At 40.9% G+C, this 21,081-nt stretch overlaps 1 protein-coding gene across 1 annotated transcript; it reads left to right on the plus strand.

The window, feature by feature from the left end:
- The first annotated feature begins 1,951 nt into the window (after positions 1-1,951).
- On the plus strand, positions 1,952-20,854 carry kcnk5a (potassium channel, subfamily K, member 5a). The gene is made up of 5 exons (XM_036593393.1): positions 1,952-2,424; positions 15,912-16,023; positions 16,512-16,678; positions 17,543-17,711; positions 18,743-20,854. Exons 1-5 carry the CDS (start codon positions 2,206-2,208, stop codon positions 19,678-19,680), a joined length of 1,605 nt encoding a protein of 534 aa, XP_036449286.1. The 5' UTR covers positions 1,952-2,205; the 3' UTR covers positions 19,681-20,854.
- The last annotated feature ends 227 nt before the right edge of the window (positions 20,855-21,081 follow it).

The following is a 21,081-nucleotide window of genomic DNA, read 5'->3' on the forward strand; positions in this document are numbered from 1 at the left end:
AGAGACTCGCCCTTTAATGATGTTTGTTCTGAAACAGTTTGCACTAGATGTTGTATTGGTGGGGTGCCAAAAGCTCTTCTCGATAGCACTTCTCCTAACGAGAGCTTTTCTCTCAGTGATGCTCCTCAATCCTATAAAAACTGTTTGGAAAAGGCACCGCTGCATATTTCAGCATGCTAGAATACAGAACCAGTGTTTTGACAGTAAGGTGTTTTCATGGCTCAGACTACAAAGGCTTTCACCGCTCAAAGCAACTGCTGAGGCAAGTACATGTAGGCTACTATTGAAAATATGAATGGCAAGCATGTTGGAAACCAAAATGTTCATTTTGTCACATCCGTGCCTCTGCGTAGGCTCGGGCATGCTCAGGCCTATGTCTCACGAGTCTAAACAATAGGTTTAAAATGACTAAATTACATGAACATCTGTTATTATAATTGTGTTTTCCTGCACGCCAAGGCTGGCACACATTCACACTATTTAAAGATGAAAGAGTGCTAAAGATACTAACTTCAGACGCAAACGCACAGAAGCAGACTTGGCATGAGCCGCACAGCTTCAGGCCCAGTCATCTCTCTCTGACCTCACGCTTCCAGCTATGCAGATAGATGTAGCTAGAACAGAGGAAGGTCTTCAGATATGTTACTAACCCCTCGACATACAGGCGTACAAGCATACAGGCAGACGTTCATCCTGCAGACTCTTTAACATAACATGCTCTTTATTCTTCTTAAACCTGCATTTCGTCTGTGTTTATGGAACCTTTCACCCTAACATTTCCCCATAATGAAGAAAACATACCGTATTCCCTCTTTACAGAATCCCTGAAAACTCTTTAGACATCTTTTTTCCTGCACTCAGAGATCTCAGAGTTTCATTTCACTGAAAAAAACATGGGGCTGATTAAAATGTGGAACACTTAGAAGTGAAAAAGAAGCGCATGTAAAACAAAAACATCCTGGATTAGAGGATGGAGCAAACAAGTGAGTAACGTCTGATGAGGGGAGTGAGAGAGAGAGAGAGAGAGAGACAGAGAGTGTGTGTGTGTGTGTGAGAGAGAGAGAGAGAGAGAGAGAGAGAGAGAGAAGGGGAGAAGGCAGAAATAGAGAGCACAGACAAGAGTAAAAGAAAGAGTGTTAGAGAGAGTGTGTGTTTGTGTTGTGTGTGTGTGAGAGAGAGAAGCAGAGAGAGGCAGACAGAAAGAGAACAGCTAGAAAGGGAGAGAGAGGGGGGAGAAGGCAGAGAGAGAGAAGAGCTAGAAAGGAAGAGAGAGAGCTAGAAAGAGAGAGAGAGGAAGAAGGAGAGATAAAAGAAAGAAAGAAAGAAAGAAAGTGGGTGGGGGAGAGAGAGGCAGAGAGGGGTGAGGGGGAGAGAGAGAGAGGGGGAGGGAGAGAGAGACACCGACAGGCAGAAGAGAGAGAGACAGACAAGAGAAGGTGAAAGAAAGGAGTAAAGAAAATAAGAAAGAAAGAATGTGTGTATGAGAGAGAGAGCGAGAAAGAGAGAAAAAGAAAGAGCACAGACAAAAGAAAGAGAGAGAGAGAAGAAGGAGAGGGAGCATAGAAAGAAAGAAAGTAAGTAAGAAAGAAAGAAAGAGTGTGTTGGGTGGTAGAGAGAGAGACGGGGGGAGAGAGGCAGAAGAGAGAGCTCAGACAAGAGAAGGTGAAAGAAAGAAGTAAAGAAAGAAAATAAGAAAGAAAGAATGTAATGTGTGTATGAAAGAGAGGGAAAAGAAAGAGAGCACAGACAAGAGCGAAAGAAAGAGAGAGAGAGTGTGTGTGTGTGTGTGTGTGTGTGTGTGTGTGAGAGAGAGAGAGAGAGAGAGAGAGAGAGAGAGAGAGAGAGAGAGAGAGAGAGAGAAAAGGGGAGTGAGCGACTTTGTGTATAACTTTTTTGCCCGTGGCTTTCTGGTGGGCGGTCCTTATCTTTAAGCCACGCCCACTCCGTTTCCTAATGACGGTGTCGGTGCTACAGCTGTGCACGTGGCCGCAGTAAGGATCACAGTCTCGAAGCACCGGCTCCTCCGCAGCTGCTGTTCACTGCCCCAAACTTTACTGGCCCTCACTGCCCAGAGTTCAGCCGCGGAGCAGCGGCGCTCATGAGGATCCGAGACGGAGCTGAAACTCCTCCTCCGCACGGCGCGTGAAAAAGAAAGCAGAAGTTTTGGCGCCTAATTAAAGCGGCTGGTGCTGGTGGATTTGGTGGATGGGCAGGGGGGAAGCAGTGCTGGCTGGCATTATGGTGGACAAGGGTCCCCTACTGACCTCGGCTATTATCTTCTACCTGTCCATCGGGGCAGCGATATTCCAAGTGCTGGAGGAGCCCAACTGGAAACTTGCAGTGAATCAGTACAATCACAAGAAGGAGATGATCCTGAAAGACCACCCGTGCCTTACAAAAGAAGACCTCAACAAGATCTTGGAGGTAGGGTCACTTTGGTCACTTTTGCGCCTCCACACAAAACTCCAGAGCTCTCTCTCTCCTCAGGCGCTCACATGTTTTGTCATATAGGGTGTAGCCACCTGTGTGTAAACAACTGAAGATGCACTAAGTGTTTGGACATCCTCTGTGTTTGCTCTGTCATGTGAACAGGCCTTATGTTGCATCACACTTAGGCTTTTTTATGTAAACATTGTCCAGCTTTTCCAGCCCAGCCCTGCAAAAGTTCATAAAGTTAGAGCTGGGATACTAATCTAAGCACTTCCCAAGAGTCTCAGCATGTACATTTCCATTGTTTGAATACTCAGATGTTACTTTTACAGGTTTTTCTTTACTTTTTTCACACTTCACTTGTGAGAAAATGCTACTGAATGGGAACTGGAGTGCTTGGATCCCCATTCAGTAGCATGTTCTCACTCAAACAAAGTTTCAACAGGTGCATTTAGAATCCAGTAAATTATAGCCCAAATGAGCAAAGCAGCACATCATCAAAGTGCAAAACAAGGCAGTAAAGACATGCTGATACACGGTCAGCCATCCAGTGACCTACACAACAACAGCCAAGTCCAGGACTTCCTCTGACGTTCAGTGAAAGCTGCAGTTCTTCAGCTGCAGCTCTTCTTTATGAGATTAAGCAGAATTGCTAGAGAACTTAGTTTAATCTAATGCATGTGTCCTGCTTAGTGGCTACTTGTTTTTGCCGTATGCCACGAGCTCATAATGGGTTACTCAACTTATAAGACTTGAATAGTTTTATTGTCTGCACTTGTTCTTCGTTACCCTTGGCCTTGTTGTCTGTCTGTTAATAAAATGGGTCTAGATGAGTCATATACTGTTATCATTTATTGACCATCTGATTGTTGGATTGAGAGGTTTAGACACAGTTGGACTGTACTACTGGTACTACTCACAAAATGCATGCGTGAATTCTAGCATGCTGAAACGATTGCATGAGCATCATTCAAGTAATTAAAGCTTCTTTGTGGTGTCACATCTGTTTTTGGGTTGCTCTGACTGATGGGTCAAAACACTTGAGTTTGTTTATTACAATCACTGCTGTCGGAAGAAAACCTCATATCTCATCATAACATTATTTGAAAATGCATGTTCTCCTGTACATTTTGTGTAAATTTCATGATGAATGGGCCAAAAGAAATGACCCAAAATGACTTGGAAACAGAAGTCTGGTTCCATTGCCTTACATTAAGGGTAGAGGGTGTCTTTTTTCCTTCTCCTGAAAAGATACCATTTTGGAGATACAAGGTGTTGTTCCGATAACAGCGAAATGTTTGGATTTGACAGTTTTCGGGTTGGGATCTCATTAAAAATTTCACAAAAGTGCTTAAAGAGAGCCTTTTAAGCATCACTTTGAACTGAATGCAGTGGCTGTAGGAGCTGTTTGGGTAGGAAGTGTCAGTGTGTCTTTTGGGTGACTGATCTGACCTATAGCGACCATCTTTTCTCTGTACTCAAACAGTTACCTCTTTTGTAGAGATGGTACGATCCCACCTTTAAGTTCTGATATTGATACTGAAACCTTGAGTATTGACTGATACAAATCCAATATCTTCTCTTTAAAAGCCGCCAAGCTTAAAAATTAGCACTTCACTCAAGATGAGCATCTAAAAGAAAGCTCAAATAACTCAAATTCGGACATAGTCAATAGCTAGTGGCATGGCACAATGTGAGCATGTGGTATTCCAGGCTATATTTGTTGGAAGATTGGATCATTTTTTCCATCTAATATCCAATCCAGTGTTTTCTGCTGATATCAGCCCAATATCAATATCCCAGGGGTCCCAAACTCCAGTCCCAGGGGGCTGGTGTACTACACAGTTTGGTGATTTCCCTGTTCAAACACACATATTAAACCTGGTAAGTTGAATCTGGTGTGTTTGAGCAGGGAAATCGCCAAACCATGCTGGATTTGGCCCACCAGGGCCAGCTTTCGAGACCCCTGTGATACCCAGTATCGAATCTAAGCCATCCCTGTTTTGATTATTAACTGAAAGGAGAGAATTTCCTGTATTAGAGAAACACACTCTTATAACTACATTACTTCTAAATCAAGCCAAACCAGGCCTCTTTTACTCTATGATGTTATGAGGGTCATCTGTGAGAGGTCTGTTTAATTCCATTAAACCTGCATACAGTGAAAGATGTTGCAAATGGAGAAAAGTGGTATTAAATTGAAGAATTGGACGCTGGTCCGTCTTATGAAGGAACTTCTAGAAGGATTTCTAGAAGACATAGAAAATGGCACAAAGACCAGCGAACCTTCTGAATGCCAAACAGGACATGTTGAAACACGTCCTGCCCATTTGCCCCTCCACTGCTTTTTTGTCCATTGAGTACGCCGAAGCCTCTGCATAATTCATGAACCCCCACACTTCTCCCAAAACGACCCCCTTCTCCCAACGTAAGTGGCTGTAAAAGGGGAGAAAAATAATTTGTAAGCCCCATTGAGAGCTTCAGAACCCCCCTCCCTTCCTCTCTTTTCTTTATTCTCTTTTGTCACAGTTCAGTTCATGGTTTGGAAATGAAGAGTTGTGTGTGTATGTTTTTGGGGGGGGGTCCTGTGAGGGGATCGTTCAGGCTTTTGTATGTCAGCTGTTAGAGGTTTGGACTAAGTAGCATAAAAACCCCCCGAGCAGAATAAAAACAAACTTTTACCAGAAGCAACACCTCTTGAATATGCCGCTTGCTGCAGAGAATATTAAATCCGCCGTGTGGTTATTACGAAGCGCCAAAAATGATTATAGGCTGTTCTAGTGGTTAACTAAATTCCTACATGAATACAGATCCTGTTTAATTTCTCAGACGGGTTATGGTAATGCTTGTGGCTTTATGATTTATGAAGCACCCGGTTCGCTTTATTTTGAAACTCTAAGTTTCACATGGAAACTCCTACTTACGATGGAAGTTTCTGTTCTGTTCTTTGCTCAAGTGAGACCTAAGGCCTTTGTCAGGCAGGGCATTGTTTTACATAAATTCAGTTACACTTGGGCTCCTTGGTAGAGGCAGGTGAATCATTAACCTAGATGGCAGGAGAACATTGCCTTCAAGGGGTAATGTTCTCGTAAGTCGTGTCATTAGATTTTCTTGCATGAAAATCAAATCACCCGGAAAAAGGAAGCTTTCTTAAAGTTTTGAGGGGAATGGGTTACAGGGCTAGGTTCACCTTGCGCTTGAGCTGGCATTGGTCTTTCATATCTTATCAGGATAACCCTGCTGTATGTGATCGACATTGCACCTTGTCTTCTCTGGAATGGAAAAACATGCTTGTTATCACCATTTAGGCCACAAATGAATAGCCACTTCCTCCTAAAGCATATCTTGAGGTACGTTGAGACTCTTGAAACTGTTATGAACATTTACACTGCACTGCATTCATGGCAGGCATGCTAGCTTTGGCAGTGTGAGCAGATGCCACATGAACCACATTAAGTCTTGAATTTCCAGAGATTTCGAAGGTTAGGACATACCTACTGACTGGGTTACAGATTAGCTAGATCAGACGGTTTATGGGTGACAATGAAGCAATCTGTGCATGGATGCTTCTCTTGTTTGAATTCCTCAGGATACTGAATCATGTCAGTTATTAACTTTGCAAAGATATGATGCCCCATATGAGGATATGATGAACACTGAAACTGAATACAAGGTCAGAGATCTGTAAACACTTCCAGGAATTCCAGTATTGGCCCAGTTAATTGTGTTCAGGAGAATTTGTGTCTTGCCATCACAGAAGGTTAATGTGTTTATGTCTTCTTAAGACAATAGTCTTTGTGCCTTATTAATGGTTGCGGTGGCTGTCTGAAGTATTGCGACTGTCATCTTTGGTTTAATTTGTTGGTTTGGTGATGCAGAATATGCAAGACACTCCTGCCCAACTGTAAATTAGCAGCACAAACAGAACACATGCGAAAGCTTTCCTTGGAATCAAAGATTGTATTAGTTTGAATAGATTTGTTTATTGTTCAAGGCAATCTTTCATCTTGAGATGAATTTAATTGCATGCCAGGAGCAATTGCAAGCCAATATATTTTGGCTACTGTAAATTGGACCTGGAGCTTGACCAAGGTTGTCTCTTTTAGGCCTTCTGTGTGCTTGTGAGTTGCCCAGCATTATTCCTGGCAAAAAAGGTTCTATATAATGCCGAAGAAGGTTCTATGACGAGTTGCACCAATACAAGAACCAATACAACACGTTCTTCATTGTGGAAAAGGACCACTTAACCATACAATAAAACCATTTATGCATTCAGATGGTTCTTCAAGTTGTCATAGTTTTAAATATAACCATTGCCTTTCATAAAGAACCTTTGAGCAACAACTTAAATGGAGTAGGTGCCACAGAATATGACATTATGTATGTGCAGCCTCCAGTGAAGTTTAGCAACTCATGTGAGAGTCACAGGAGACTCGGAGGCTGCATTAGCCTCATTGTTGGTAGCCTCACAAGCCAGATAGTCTGGTGCATTTTGTCATGGCAGAGAATCGCTTACTTTGACAGTAAAGGGCCATGTGACTTAAAATAACCACCCACTGACTATAGTTTTTGTGTGATGTGTAGGGACAGTTTGCAAAATAGTGCTACAACTAAAACACACCCAGAGGAAAGTGGTATGTGCTGAAAATCATGCAAAAATATATGTTGCTAGCTTCTAGTGGTTTTAAGGAAAACTGTGAAATACGAAGATATGATACCATGAACGCCACATGTTTTTCAGTCCAGCTGCTACTTCTTGTTAGAGACTCCATCTACTACTACAACTACTACTGATCTCACACTCAGGCAAGCACACCACACTATACCAATAATTGTCCTTGGACAGGATTCCTAATTAGACCTGTGCCTGGCGACATTTAACCAGGGTACCGCAGTAACAGACTTTAAAAACTAATTTATGCCCGGGTCATTTATTGATTTATTTCATGCAAACTACAGCAAGGCAGCGATATTCCCATAAGTACACAACTGAAAATTTAAACGTTGGATGATGCGATATCCTACATTAATACCACATTTATTGTACCTAACATAGAAGACATTATTCTAGAAGCACAGATATTGTCTGTACAAAAATCCTCTTCTTTGGTACAGTGCATATTTTAGGACATCCTCAGACCACAGCCTCAGGTTTCTGAATAAAAAGCATCTTCGGACTTGGGGGGTGTGGAAAGAGTGTGTAAAATTATGTCTCAGCTCTCATTTATCAGGTGAAACAGGTTGTTTCAAATGACCTCAAGCAAAATGGCTTCAGAGAAGAAGGCCATGAGCTAAGCTTTTGTTATGTTCTTTTATTTGACCAAGATTACGACTCCACTCACATGCAATCACAGTGTTTACTTCCATATCTGCTTTAAGAGGCTGTTAGAGAATTTCAGGACAAATGGGTAAAGGAAAAATGAAATTTTGCAACAGACAAAATCTCGATAGTTGTGGCCAGCTTAATGTACAGTAGATATCAGACTCTCTTCACCCCTGTGGGTGGAGCATCTGAAGGTGAGACTACATCATTGGAAACTAAAAGTATAAATCTTTGTAATTTATGTAACATAAGTCATATGCTTGAAACGTGAGCCTTCCTGGACTGCACGCTGCACGTCACATGATTTTGATGGTTAAATTTCTCAAAACATGAGAGAGACACTTTTGCATTGTCAGCATTTTGTTTATCTGACTCGATGGCTGACTGCTAACATTTTCACAGCCCTAATGACAGGATGGCATCCGACCGTGAGTGTTGATTGTAGAGAAACTGTGTGTGTGTGTCTGTGACGTGTGTCTGTGGGAGTGCTGTAATATAAGCTTGTGTAGTATACATGACTGTAGGAACTATTATTGTCTTTATCTTTATTGCCATGGTGTGGATCAGAATCAAGTCCGAAATGTTAAAAATAATGTTTCTGGATACTTAAAATCGTGCATTTACAGTACTGTGTAAAAGGCAGAGACCAGTTTTTAGGAGATATTTCTGAGGAGATTAGATATAAGATAATCCACTTACATAAGGAAGTGTGGGAGTCATAGGAAAAAACAGTGAAAAAACATGAATTTCCAAAACTTAAGTTCATCAGATAAACCATCAGGTGAACAGCACTTCAAGCTTTTATCATTGAGAGAGAGAAGAAGCTCTTCTTTCAGATCTGAAAAAACCCACAGGTGTTTCTGTCCATCCTTCCACTGTGACAAGACAACTCAGCGCTATGAGTCTGAAAGGATGTGTAGCTGTCAAAAAGACCTCACTGAGAAAAGGACACAAAGGAGAAATTTCACAAATCAGTCCAAACCTCAACATCATTGAATATGTCTGGAGATATTAGCTTGTGAGAAGCAGAAAATGCAACCGACTTCTAAGACTAAACTGAAAAACGGAAAGCAAGTCTCTCGAAAAAAGTGGAAGCTGTAATAATAGTTGAAGGTGGACACACTAAATACTGAGAAATGACATTTTGGACTGGGAATTAAATTAATGAAGAGTGGTCTCTGACTTTTACACAGTATTGTATGCTCTCATAAAAAAAATACGAAACTGTCATCCCTCTTGTCACTGGGGTGGGACCCTCAAGGGTGCATCTCAGTACCTTTAGTCAGGGAACATAACTGTACCATAATACACTGAAATGATATTTTCTAAGCTGTATTGACTCTACACACCCCGTCTCGCCTCCAGGCTTTCCATTTTATTGCTCTGTTTTAAAACATTAGGTTATGAAAAATGTACAAATATGTAAAAAACTTATTTAAGGCAGTCAGTTGGACCTTAAAACCACTGTTGTACCTTTGAGGGAACATTTACAGTGTTTGTATCTTAAGGAACAAGACATGAACCTGCACAGAACCTTTATTTCTAACAGTGTATATTGCCAAATAGTTGACAATGTCAAACTCTTGCATTGTTTTAAATCATGGATGATTTTTCTAACTTGGCTTGTTAATGCTGCACTGGCTGTTGACTATGAAACTGTTAAAAATGGCTCTATTGTTTGAGGCTACAGCAATTCAATCTGCCCCTCGAAGCAGCTGTTTCAAGTTCCTAGGCACCTTGTGCTCTCTCCACGCAGAGGAATGGAAAACTACCCGCAGTGTAGATCCCTCAGCCGCAGAGTCAGCTGGCTGATAACAGTTGGAGTTTGTCATTGTGGTTTTGCCACATGCTGTTTATCAGCGCTGCAGCGGGCTACGAATCGCCTCTACCAGTGAACTTTCACTACTTCTGATGCAAGTTTGCCTCTGCGTTTCAAATACAGAGGAAGATCATCTAGCCTGGCTTTGAAGAAAAGAAACATGAGCCACACTGTACTTACTCCACAAAGCTACTTTTCTACAATATTATTGCACACTTATGTTTATCTCTGTGGGATTTCAGAAGCATTTGGAGTTTTTCCATTTCATAAACTTCTCAAAACTTCTCCTTTGTTGTTTTGCCCAGTCAGCTGTGCCTCTTTCGTGCCGCCAGCCTTGAAAGAGTGAGAACTGATTGGCATAAAGCAGATAAGGAAATGAACGTGTTAGCTTAACCGTTTGCTCCACCACGACCTTCCATAGACCAAACAGTGACTAAGGCCGTAGTGTTTGTCCTGATGGTGCAGAGCTAGACTAAATCATTGATGTTGCCTTGTGGTGCTGGACTTCCCACTCTAAAGCTGCCTGGAACTGTAGAAATTTCCAATCATCCTGGGACCTGATTCCTGTTTTCTTTTGCAATAAGTTCTGGCTTCGTGGTTGGATCTTAAGAAAGCACACAGAGGCTGGTGGTTACGCGACAGTAGTTGGGCAGCTGGCGGTTGTGCACTAAAGTAATGCAAAGCTCAGAGTGGTTTCAGGGGACGTGGAGGAAACCTCTCATTGTCAGTGCTGATGGCAGCATGATGCTATGAAAAGCCCCCAAGAAGTGTCTTGGGGATGGATGCTGTGTTGTTTCTGCTGTGGCTGACGGCGACGCTGTGCTGTGCTCTGCTGCTTTGACCCGCATCATAGTGCTGCTGACTGAGGACGAGGGCGGTTCTGGCCCAGGGAGAATGCTAATAAGACAGTAGACAGATGCATTGCATACAGCCAGTGTGCGACAGCACAACTGCTTTTGTGGCATTTGAGGCTTTGGAACATTGGAGACCCAGTTTCTTTCTCTGTTATTATTGTAGTCTACAGTGTTTCTTTACAGTTGCTAGTAATTTTGTCATAACTCAAGCATATTCTTTGTTTGTTCATCAGACATTTGGGCACCCATTTGTTTATAATTTATTTGTTTATTACATCAGTTTTAAAGGTGCCAAAGTTTCAAATTCAGATATACATCTTTCTTGAGTAATGCATACCCCCCCACCCCCACCCAAGATTTCTAGTAATCTTCCATAAGAATGTAATGACTTTTGCCCCGCCTCTTAAACGTCTTCTTATTTTTGATTACATCACTGTGCACCAGCTGGTGGGGAAAAAATAATATTAAAGAATTTGTAGTGTTTCATCTGCCCACCACCCCCACCTATCTCTGGGAAAAAGTGCTCAGCTAGCTCGGAGACACTCCCTGACACCTTTTTTCACTCCAAAAACCATCAAGTATGGAAGAACAATGTACCAGGATTTCCAGTTACTACATATATATTCATTGTTAGGCTACTGAAACATTAAAAGATAAAATTAACAGCAAAAAAAAAAAGAAATGCATACAATAGTTGGAATAACAAGCATTTGTTGGTAAACTGTTATATTTGTAAATGTTGTGGGGGTGGGAATGTTATGCAAAGAGTCTTTCATTTTGGTTTTAATTTTAGGCCTGTCTGCTTCTGCCTTGTTTGTCCCCTTGAGTGGTAAGGATGGTGTTTATGACACTGCTAAGTAAACACCACCCATTAGGTGTGGTCCACAGAGGTCACAAGAATGCATTTCAGACTGTGATAGTGATATTTATTGGTTTATTGCTGAACTTCAGTTCTGACCTCAAGATAGTTAACAGATGTGATCCAAGCACATCTGTGACACCCTTCATGCATAACGTTTCTCTCCTTGCAGATCCCTCTCTCATGTTGAGTGGTAACTCTTTATGACCCAGGATGACTCAAAGTTGACCTGCTGATGACCCCTCCAAGACTTGTGGTCTGAGGATATGGGCCATTGTCTTGGTCATGCTCTTTTTCAGCAGTGGTGCAGTGCAAATATGCTGTTGATAAATGGCCCACTTTGTGAGTTCCTAGCATTCAGTGCAAATGGTACCTAGGGAATCTATAACAATGCATTACTATAGCAATATATTAATATAACAATTTAACATAATATAAATGTGGTAAGAGGTGAGGCCATTCATGCATAACAAGACATTAAGGAAATAGTTCACAGAAAATTACAATGTAAAGTTTTCCTCAAATATAGTTGATCAGCCATGTTTAGTGTCAGAGATGGAGTGGCTACACAATTTTACACCAAAAAAAGTTCCATATGCAACACGTTTGGCTGCTCGCGGGGAGAGAACATGTCCAAACATTAAGTTTAATTGTAGTTTTGTTTGCTCTAGTCATCTTCCTTAATGCAGTGTGCCATTAGCGTAGGAGAAAAATCACACATATCTGCTATTTTACATGTTTAATGTTCAGAGTTAAATGTAGTACAGTACATATCTGCTTGATTTGGTTTATAGAGAATGCTTAACTGGGTGCCTCCATACTCAAAAACAGTGAAAACTAAATTTTCAACACAATATAGCGGAACATTTTGCTGACATGACGATTCACGCTGGATTAATATAACCTGAGGCTCTCTCTACAGTTTATTTAATAGTGGGTAAACTGGTCACTGTTTACATCTTAACTATCACCTTAATCTCAAAATCATCTGAAAATCAGAACATTGTAAAGTTAGCCCACATTACAGCAATAAAAATGTGAAAGTCTAAAGTGCTTTTTTGCTGATGAAGCTGTTGTGAAGCACACAGCTAGGAAATACCCGATCCATTAATAAGGCAATAGGCGAATGCGTTGCATACAGCCAGTGTGCGACAGCACAACTGCTTTTGTGGCATTTGAGGCTTTGGAACATCGGAGACCCAGTTTCCTCCTCTGTTATTATTGTAGTCTACAATGTTTCTTCAGTATTGCTGATGATTTTATCATAACTCAAGCATATTCATTATTTGTTCAGACATTTGTTTCTTATTTGTTTAGTAAATCAATTCCAAAGATCCCAATGCTTTAAATTCAGATATATATATATCTTTCTTGATCTTTTTTTTGCCTTTTTCTGGTAATCTTCCATCAGAATATAATGACTTTTGCCCCTCCTCGAAAAACGTCTTCTGACTTTTAATTACATCACTTTGCACCAGCTGGTAGGAAAAATAATATTAAAGAATATAGAATGTTTCATCTGCCCACCACCCCTGCCTCGTTGAGGAAAAATGCTCAGCTAGCTCGGAGACACTCCCTGATATCTTTTTTTCGCTCACAAAAACCTCAAAAATGTGTCAGAATTTCCAGTTAACACTGACTTTAACTACATATAGATTCATTTTTAGGCTACTGAAGCTGATGTGTCGACCACCCAGCTGGTCAATACCCAAACTTTTTTATGACCAAGACTTCTCTTGGTTTTGTAGCTCTAAAACTAAACTAAAGAAGCAAACTTTGGACATCAAATGTCTTGGCTGATCAACTCTGTGGGTTAATGGGAAATATTCTGTAAATTTGACTTTTTCCTTTAAGCTTAAGTTACATAGAACTAAAGCTAGCCAGATCACCATGACTTACGGTCAGAGTGGACTGAATTCATTCCCGCATAGCTGCTAACACACCACATCTGCAGCAAAACCTTTAACTGAATGAACGGCGTGTTTAGTTGAAGTATATTTTGATTTGTAAACACACACAGTGAACATAGTCCCACATATTTCTCCTCCCTGTCCATTCACACCCACTTCTGAAAATGTTGCTATGACTTTTCAGTCCTCGGTGGTGTAATGTTGACCACTTATTAAATCAGAATGGACAGATGTAGCGTTTCAGTTTCACACGCTGATACTGTTCACTTCTGCATTCAGAGGCTCCCCAGAAGTTTGCAGCAAAAACTCTCTAGACAGACAATTTCAGATCCCTTTTTAGGAGAATTTTAGGACTATCACATGTTGTGCGTTTGGCCTCCAGCTGGCTCTAGACCTTTGACTCAGCGTAATGGAACTTTCCTTTTTCTTCTTCGTAGACGCTCAACAGGTGCCTCTTTCTCTCTCTTAGTTCTAATTCAGAGAATCTCATATAACTTCTAAAATGTTCCCTCAACGCACCAAATGGAGACCCTCATAAAGCCTAGTGTCCCATCCTGATGTCTTCAGCAGATGGAACAAGCGCTGGCCCTCAAAGGTTCCTCACCCAGCAGAGGCCTGTAATGGAGGAGCCAGGGACAGCACGTCATAACTCATCACCGAGTTTACTGATGTAATGGGGCTGCTGGGACAGGAAGCAGTCGTGATTTATTTGCCAAAATATCTGTTGTCTAGCCGTGCCGCCTAGACACAGATAGCTCAAGAGGCCTGCTTCCTTTTTAATAGCCGCTCAGCATCTGTGCTCTTGAGAAGTTGTGTATTCAGCTCTGCACAAAAAGGTGATGAAATTTCTAGATTTTGCGGCTGGGAGTAAACAGCGCCTTTACGCTCACACGGTGTGTCATTGTGGTTTTAGGCAAAATACTTGTGACACAGGAAAGAAAATATTAGATCTCTTCTGTAGAAACTGGTTATTTTTGCAATACCGTGTTATTTAGGCATTGCTGGAATTTTATGACATGCACCAGTTAGTGTTACTGAATTACTTTGTTTTGGCAGATTCATATGTCAAAGGCTGGAATTATTCTTTTAAACAGTTTGCTTAATGGATGGTTGTAGAAAATTTGCACTAGAACACCAGAACTGGACATCTGAGATGTGGAATGAGGTTTTATAAACAGATGAGTAATGAATACATTTATAATTGAGAATTTCTTGGATAGTAAAAAGCAGAAAATCTGAAAATATTACCGCAGATTTTTTTTATTAAGATGAAGGCAAGTCTTCTGAAAAGAATGGAAGCTGTAATAAGGATGGACATTAAATACTTTAAAATACATACTGATTTTTTTTTTTAAATCTTATTTTTAGTTGTTGAGGCTTTTGTGTAATTTTCTGTCAAACATGTTTTCCGATTATTTTTTTTTCCTATCACTGAAAAATAACTTATGCTTAAAGCCAATGTTACTGGAAATAAATAAATGAAAGGGTGGTCTCTGACTTTTGCAAGGTATCATCTGACAGAGGGATTTGGAATGATTAGAACTCATAATACATTATTTGTCATTACTTTTGAGCTCAGTGTAACACAGCCAACACAAAAGCTACAGCTTGTTGGTTGAAAATGACCACAAAATAATGAGAAACAGAAAATGCAACTGACTTCTTAGACAGAACCTTGGAGATTTCTTTGAAAACTGAAAGCAAGTCTGCTTTTTTTTCTGCTTTTTCCTGACACTGAAAAATGAATAGCTTGTACTTAATGGCCATTTTGACTTGGCTTTAAATGAAAGCAGGTTGCCTCTGATTGGTTCATCACCTTTTAAAAAGAGGTTAAAGAACCATCCCTGGAATGGTTTCTTTTAAGATCCAGAAGTGGCTCTTCTATAGTATTATAATAATATAGTATATAGTAATATAATACTGTCCAAAAGAACAGCTTCTGGCACCTTTTATTTTAAAGAGTGTCCTGAGGAATCCTACCACTCACCAGGCCCTGTATAGTGGTATGAAAGGATCGAGAGGCATCAGATCTGCAGGAACCCACTGAAAGTTCTTCTTCTCTGTTATTACATGGTGTAAATTGGCTGTTATTATACACAGCTCTGTGGTGACAGCTCTGTATTCGAATTAAGTTGATGTAAGCATGGCAAAGCCTCTATAGCTTTTCATTTGTGAGAATCAAATGACCAACTTGGTCAGCTGTTCTAAGTGATGTGTTTATTTTCTTAAGCTGGAGGGAGCTTTTGAATCACTGCCACAAGCAGACCCCAGCTGCTCCTTTCATCTGTGATTACACAACTGCAGAATAGCTGTTTAGGGACAAATTAAGGTCCACTCTGCCGCATCTCTGTGATAGCTTTGCGTGCTGAGGGCTCCGAGACCATGCCAAAAGCCCTTCAGGTGAGGGATGGTCCACTCATGTCCCTGAGTGGCCTGTTTGGCAGCGCTGCCCTCATCAGGGACCTGCTGATAATGTCAGTGGCTCACAGGAAGGATGTGGTACGAGGTCTGGTCTGAGACACAACAAATCCCAGTCGCTCCAAAATCTGCATTCTTAACCCCTTAAACTGCTGGCTTGTAATTCAGTTATTATTGCCAAGGCCTGTTATTCAGTAAATAGTATGAATTATTCCATGTCTACTTATAAGAGTGAGGAACTGAAGTAAAGGCCCACTTCAGAGTTTTAACCGGTTAATTTCATCTTTTTTCCCCCCAGGTGGTGTCTGAAGCTGCAGGACAAGGTGTCACCATCACAGGAAATAGAACCTTCAACAACTGGAACTGGCCGAACGCCGTCATCTTCGCTGCTACGGTCATTACAACTATCGGTAATAGTCCAGTCCCTCCTTTTCACAGTGAGAATCAGCCAAATCTGTTTATTGTTTAGGGATAAACAGAGGCAGGACTGATTATCTTAACTAATCAAAGAGGACAGGAAGTAGTTAGCTTTATTTATCCCCTGCGGATCTACAGGATCTGTTTAGTAATCATTTGGTAATGACCTGTTTAAAAGTTCTTGTGGGCTGATCACACTCTCAGGTGGATTGCTTGCCATTTTGTCAGCATCTCCAGAGTCTAAACGTCCAGTTCTGTTCTCTGATAAGATGAAGTTACTTGAAAGACAAACATGGAGATAAGAAGAGAGTTTATTGTTTGATAAGCCAGTGTGAGCAGACCCATTAGAGGCTCTTTTCCACAACAGAAAACTCTGGATTTCTCAGTTAGAATCCAGTTTTTGAATCAGATTGTGAGTGGAATTGTGGTGTTTTTGGTAAGCAGTTAAAGGAATTAACCATTTTCTGTTTTCCTTTGTTAGGTTATGGCAACATTGCCCCCAAAACATCATCAGGGAGGGTTTTTTGCATTTTTTATGGACTCTTTGGTGTCCCACTTTGTCTGACTTGGATCAGTGAACTTGGGAAGTTTTTCGGAGGAAGAGCAAAACACCTTGGACAGTATCTTACCAAGAGAGGGGTCACGCTGGTAAGCAACGTCCAGCTCCTACACTCCTTATCTTTTTGATCACTGGTCCAAAATCTCAAGCTCTGATTCAAAGGGGAATTCCAGTGATTCCAGTGAAGTTTTCACATAATTTAATGGTGAAGATGTAAACAAAGTCAAATTAGAGTGAGCTCCCTCACAAAATGTTTTTACATGAAATGGATATGTCTGAGATTGTTTCCAGGCAGCTTAAAACATTTTTTTTTTCATCCATTAATGGCATCTAACACATGACATTATAAATAAAAACAATTGTAGGTTCACTGGTGGTTTTGGATAGTAAATAATTTACATTGTAAATATCAAAACTCCTGGTTCCTGACACCAACACTGTAAAGAAATCCAATTTGGTTCCAAATGCAATTAATTTTCTCTAAAATGAACAATTATACATCGAAAACCACTCTGAATGAGGCATCTAAGCGTTGGGTCTGTCACCAGGAGATCACAAGTTCGATCCCTGCTACAACCATCTGTGGCCAGGAGTCCAAGAAAGCACAGTTGGCCTCGCCCTCTGGGTGGGTAGGATGGCCGTCCAACGATTTTACGTGACGTAACGGCAGTTTGAAAAGGCGCGGCTTCACAGATCTTAGAGGAAGCCTGTGCTAGCCTTTGCCCTCCTAGCACTGGTGGTTTGGTGTGATTGGGGGAGTCCTAACTAGTGGGTGGAATTGGATATGACTAAATTAGGAAGAAAATCGGGGGAAAACAACACTCTCAATGACTTTGTTTAATATCTTAGTGATTGACTTATGCAGAAATTCCAAAACAATCCTTCAATTCTCCTTCAGTTTCAAACCTCACTATTTTTAAAAGATCTCTTAATCTCTTTTTTTTCCCTCACAGCGAAAAGCACAGTTCACCTGCACAGCCATCTTCCTGTTGTGGGGCGTCCTGGTTCATTTGGTCATTCCTCCGTTCGTGTTCATGTCTCAGGAGGGTTGGACCTACATAGAGGGCCTGTACTTTTCCTTCGTCACTTTGACAACAATTGGATTTGGTGATCTTGTAGCAGGTAATTCTGTGTTTGTTAATTTCTACATTAACTGTTGAAATGTTTTAGTTCATGAGAACTGCTCTTATTTCAGAGTCACTCTCCCACTGCAGTGGACATGAAAATGAGCTCAAAATAAGAATAAACCTCAAATGTGTGGATTTTTTGTTCCTAAATTACCAACAAAAAAAAAGGTAACTGTGCATGGGACAGTAGTGACTTCACAGATGCTAAAGTGTTGATATGTATGAGAAACAACAATTTTGATGTTTCCTTTTCAGTTTAAATGGTAAAAACAGATTAAAAGTAAGTTTTTAATGTAAAAGTCAATAAATATTTAAATAGGATTTTATTTCAATAAATCTTCTACCAAGATTTTTTTGTCAGCGGTGTTACAGTAAACATACAATGTCATTTAAAAACTAACTAGCAAGTTCTTTTTGAATTACTTATTGTATGGATATCTCAAAGAAATGCCAACTCTAAGTCTACAGCTAATGAAATCTCTATATTTCTTCTCATAAATTTGGGTAAAATACTGACATGTCGCAAAAAGATTGTGGCAGTGGTGTAACTCGTGAAACATTGCCATTTTAAAATTGAAATAAAATAACATGAATGCCATATTTGCGGTTTCCTGCATACAATGTGGCTTTGATCTTGAAGTGGCTGTGGATTTTAGACAAGCTCAGATTTTAGTCACTTTGTCGGTGGTGTTACAACTTCACTGATGTGGTAAGACTACATTTTACACTTACTAAACATTCTTACCGCATGTACCACCGCAGTGGTAGAACGATCTTTCCCTCCGTTTATGTCTGTGTGGTAGTTGCAAAGAAATCAGCTTGAGTCACCTTCTGAGAATCACTTCTCTGATGTGGTACTTCTTGCCTTTCTAGTAATCTGGAGTGACTATAAAGGTTCTGTATCTTACTTCCCCCAAGTCAAAAGTTTCAAAGAAGTACAAGCTGTAAACGTTATCTCTCGATTCTAGTAATGCTGTAGATGTTCAATTTTTCGTGTTAATTACTTTTGCATGTGCTTCTTTTTAGGTGTTGACCCCAATGCGAACTACCCTACTCTGTATCGCTACTTTGTGGAGGTGTGGATCTACCTGGGCTTGGCCTGGCTGTCCCTCTTCTTCAACTGGAAAGTGCGGATGGTCATCGAGGCCCATAAGGCTCTGAAGAAGCGGAGGAAGCGTCGCAAGCTCTCACTGGACGAGCTGCAGCACTACAAAGAAAACCACAAAGCCCTGCACCTGCCGTCTACCGCCAACGACGTCAACATCTTCAGCTTCCTGAGCAAGAGACAGGAGGGCTACAATGACCTCATCAAACAGATCGGCGCCAAGAAGGAAGGAGGAGGTCAGTGTGCCAATGGCGTTGCTGGAAACAAGTCTAAGGAATTCAGCCGCTCCAAAAGCTGCAGTGATGCTGTTGCCATCAACGGAAATGCTATTCTTAACCTGGACCGATCGCCTCGGCAGAAGCGCCGCTACAGCTTCAGCGATCGGGTTACTGTGGCCTTCTCCAAGTCCAAGAGTTACCTGCTTGGGCAGGAGGGTGGACCTCTGCTGAACGAGATGCAGGGTGATGGAGATGTGGAGGCAGACCTGGAGAGGATGTATGAGAATCAGCTGGACAAAGAAGCAGGTGAAGACCACGGAAATCTCGGGCCCGGAGGCCACGGGGCTGGCCGTCACAAATGGGAGTCCAAAGAGTACCATCCGCTCATCTTCCAGAACGCTAACATCACCTTCATCGATGAGGAGAATCTCCTGAACAACAACCTAGAGGAGGAGGAGGAGGATGAAGACACCAAGCCCAAACTCTCGACCTCTGACGAAAACGTCGAATCGGAGACTGATTCCAAGGAGGAGCAGTGCTCCGAATCAGAAGGCTCCGTGTTTACAGACAGATCAGAGCATTGCCACTCCTATGAGCAGCTGGTAGAGGAGTACTCCAAGGAGGACAACACTGAGACCTGAAGCATCCACACCAGAACATGGACCTAACTCAAACCCTCAGTGAGAGTTTCCTGTATTTGCTTTCCCTTTTTTTCCCACTTCTGGACATTTTGCACAAACCTTGAAGTTTTCTTGCGCCTGACTTGATTAAAGTAGATTCTCTTTGTTGTCTGTGAAGCACCAGGAACATTTTTGGTGTTAGTTTGAACAAAATGGAATCTGTGAAGTGCATTTCAGTCAGTATTATGGCAAGCAAAGAAGCTGTGGATATTTCAAAAGAAACATGATTAAAATGAAGTCCACAATTTCATAAATTGACTGACGCTATGGATTAGTTTTTTTTTAAAGGTTTCAAGACTTCTTGACAGCTGCCATGTTATGTAGGGGTTTTACTTCGTCTTCTAATAATATAGTAATTGTAACTTATTAGATTAAGTGAAAACCACATCGACCTGAATTATATGAACTGCAGAATCAGTTGTAATGGATCCGTGGTTCATAGGATACGAGCAATAGGGAGAGGTGATTCCATTGAGAATTGCTCCTGGTTCTCTTCTACTTTTATGCACCATATTGGTGTTTTTATCTTAACGTAATGAAGGAAAAAACACTGCCTGCATTTTGGTTTTACCCATTTTTATGGGCTTCGTCTCTTTTTTTTCCCCACCTAATTCTTACTGGTTCCCAATTTCACACAGTGTGAGGGCTGAGAAGGCAACTTAGATCTGAAGCCCCACCATTAAAAGCCTTAGCTTTAAATAGTAGATTACTGTGCAGAGAGTGATTATGCTGTCCTGTGCAAGGGAATGTGTTCATTCAATTGCAAAGGCCCCGAAACTCCGTCTGTGGACGGCACACAATCTGAGCCATAAAATGCACGTCTGCTCGGTTGTTTTTGTTTTTTGCTTTTAACTGATGTAGCACTCCATCCACTGCATCACACCTTTTTGCCATGTAATGGTTTCATGTTAAGGTCTTCCATTGCTGTCCAATGCCTTATTTTTTGTAAAATATGTTTTAAATTGCTATTTGTTTGTATTGAACTAAGCAAATATTTGTATCTTTAGTTTAGACCCCTGTTTTAAATATGGAAATCTGTGTAAAATTGGTAAAAGAACCTTACGAATGTCAAATGGTGTTAATAAATTGATTGATATTCTGGTGAAAGTTGAAAATAAATGATTTTTTAAAATATCTATGATTCTTTTAATGTTCTATTTTGATGTCTCAATTGCCATATCTCATCTTGTATTGAAATACTGTGACATCAAAGGGTGTCTTATTGAATAGCGCTGGAGCTATGAGCTAATGTAGCTAATGCTATAAGCCAATAGACACCCAAATGGTTTCTGTAAATACGTCCCCGAAACTTCTCTCAATCCGCTTGGGATCTGTTTCTTCTTCTTCTTCTTCTTCATCTTC

The sequence above is a fragment of the Colossoma macropomum genome, unplaced genomic scaffold, assembly GCF_904425465.1.
Source record: "Colossoma macropomum unplaced genomic scaffold, Colossoma_macropomum, whole genome shotgun sequence".
Lineage (NCBI taxonomy): Eukaryota > Metazoa > Chordata > Actinopteri > Characiformes > Serrasalmidae > Colossoma > Colossoma macropomum.

Excerpts from the sequence above, each read along its gene's own strand:
- kcnk5a (XM_036593393.1), top strand. The coding sequence starts at position 2,206 with ATGGGCAGGGGGGAAGCAGTGCTGGCTGGCATTATGGTGGACAAGGGT. Across the intron at positions 2,425-15,911 it reads ACCTCAACAAGATCTTGGAG|GTGGTGTCTGAAGCTGCAGG; the intron begins GTAGGGTCACTT and ends TTTTCCCCCCAG. Across the intron at positions 16,024-16,511 it reads TACGGTCATTACAACTATCG|GTTATGGCAACATTGCCCCC; the intron begins GTAATAGTCCAG and ends TTCCTTTGTTAG.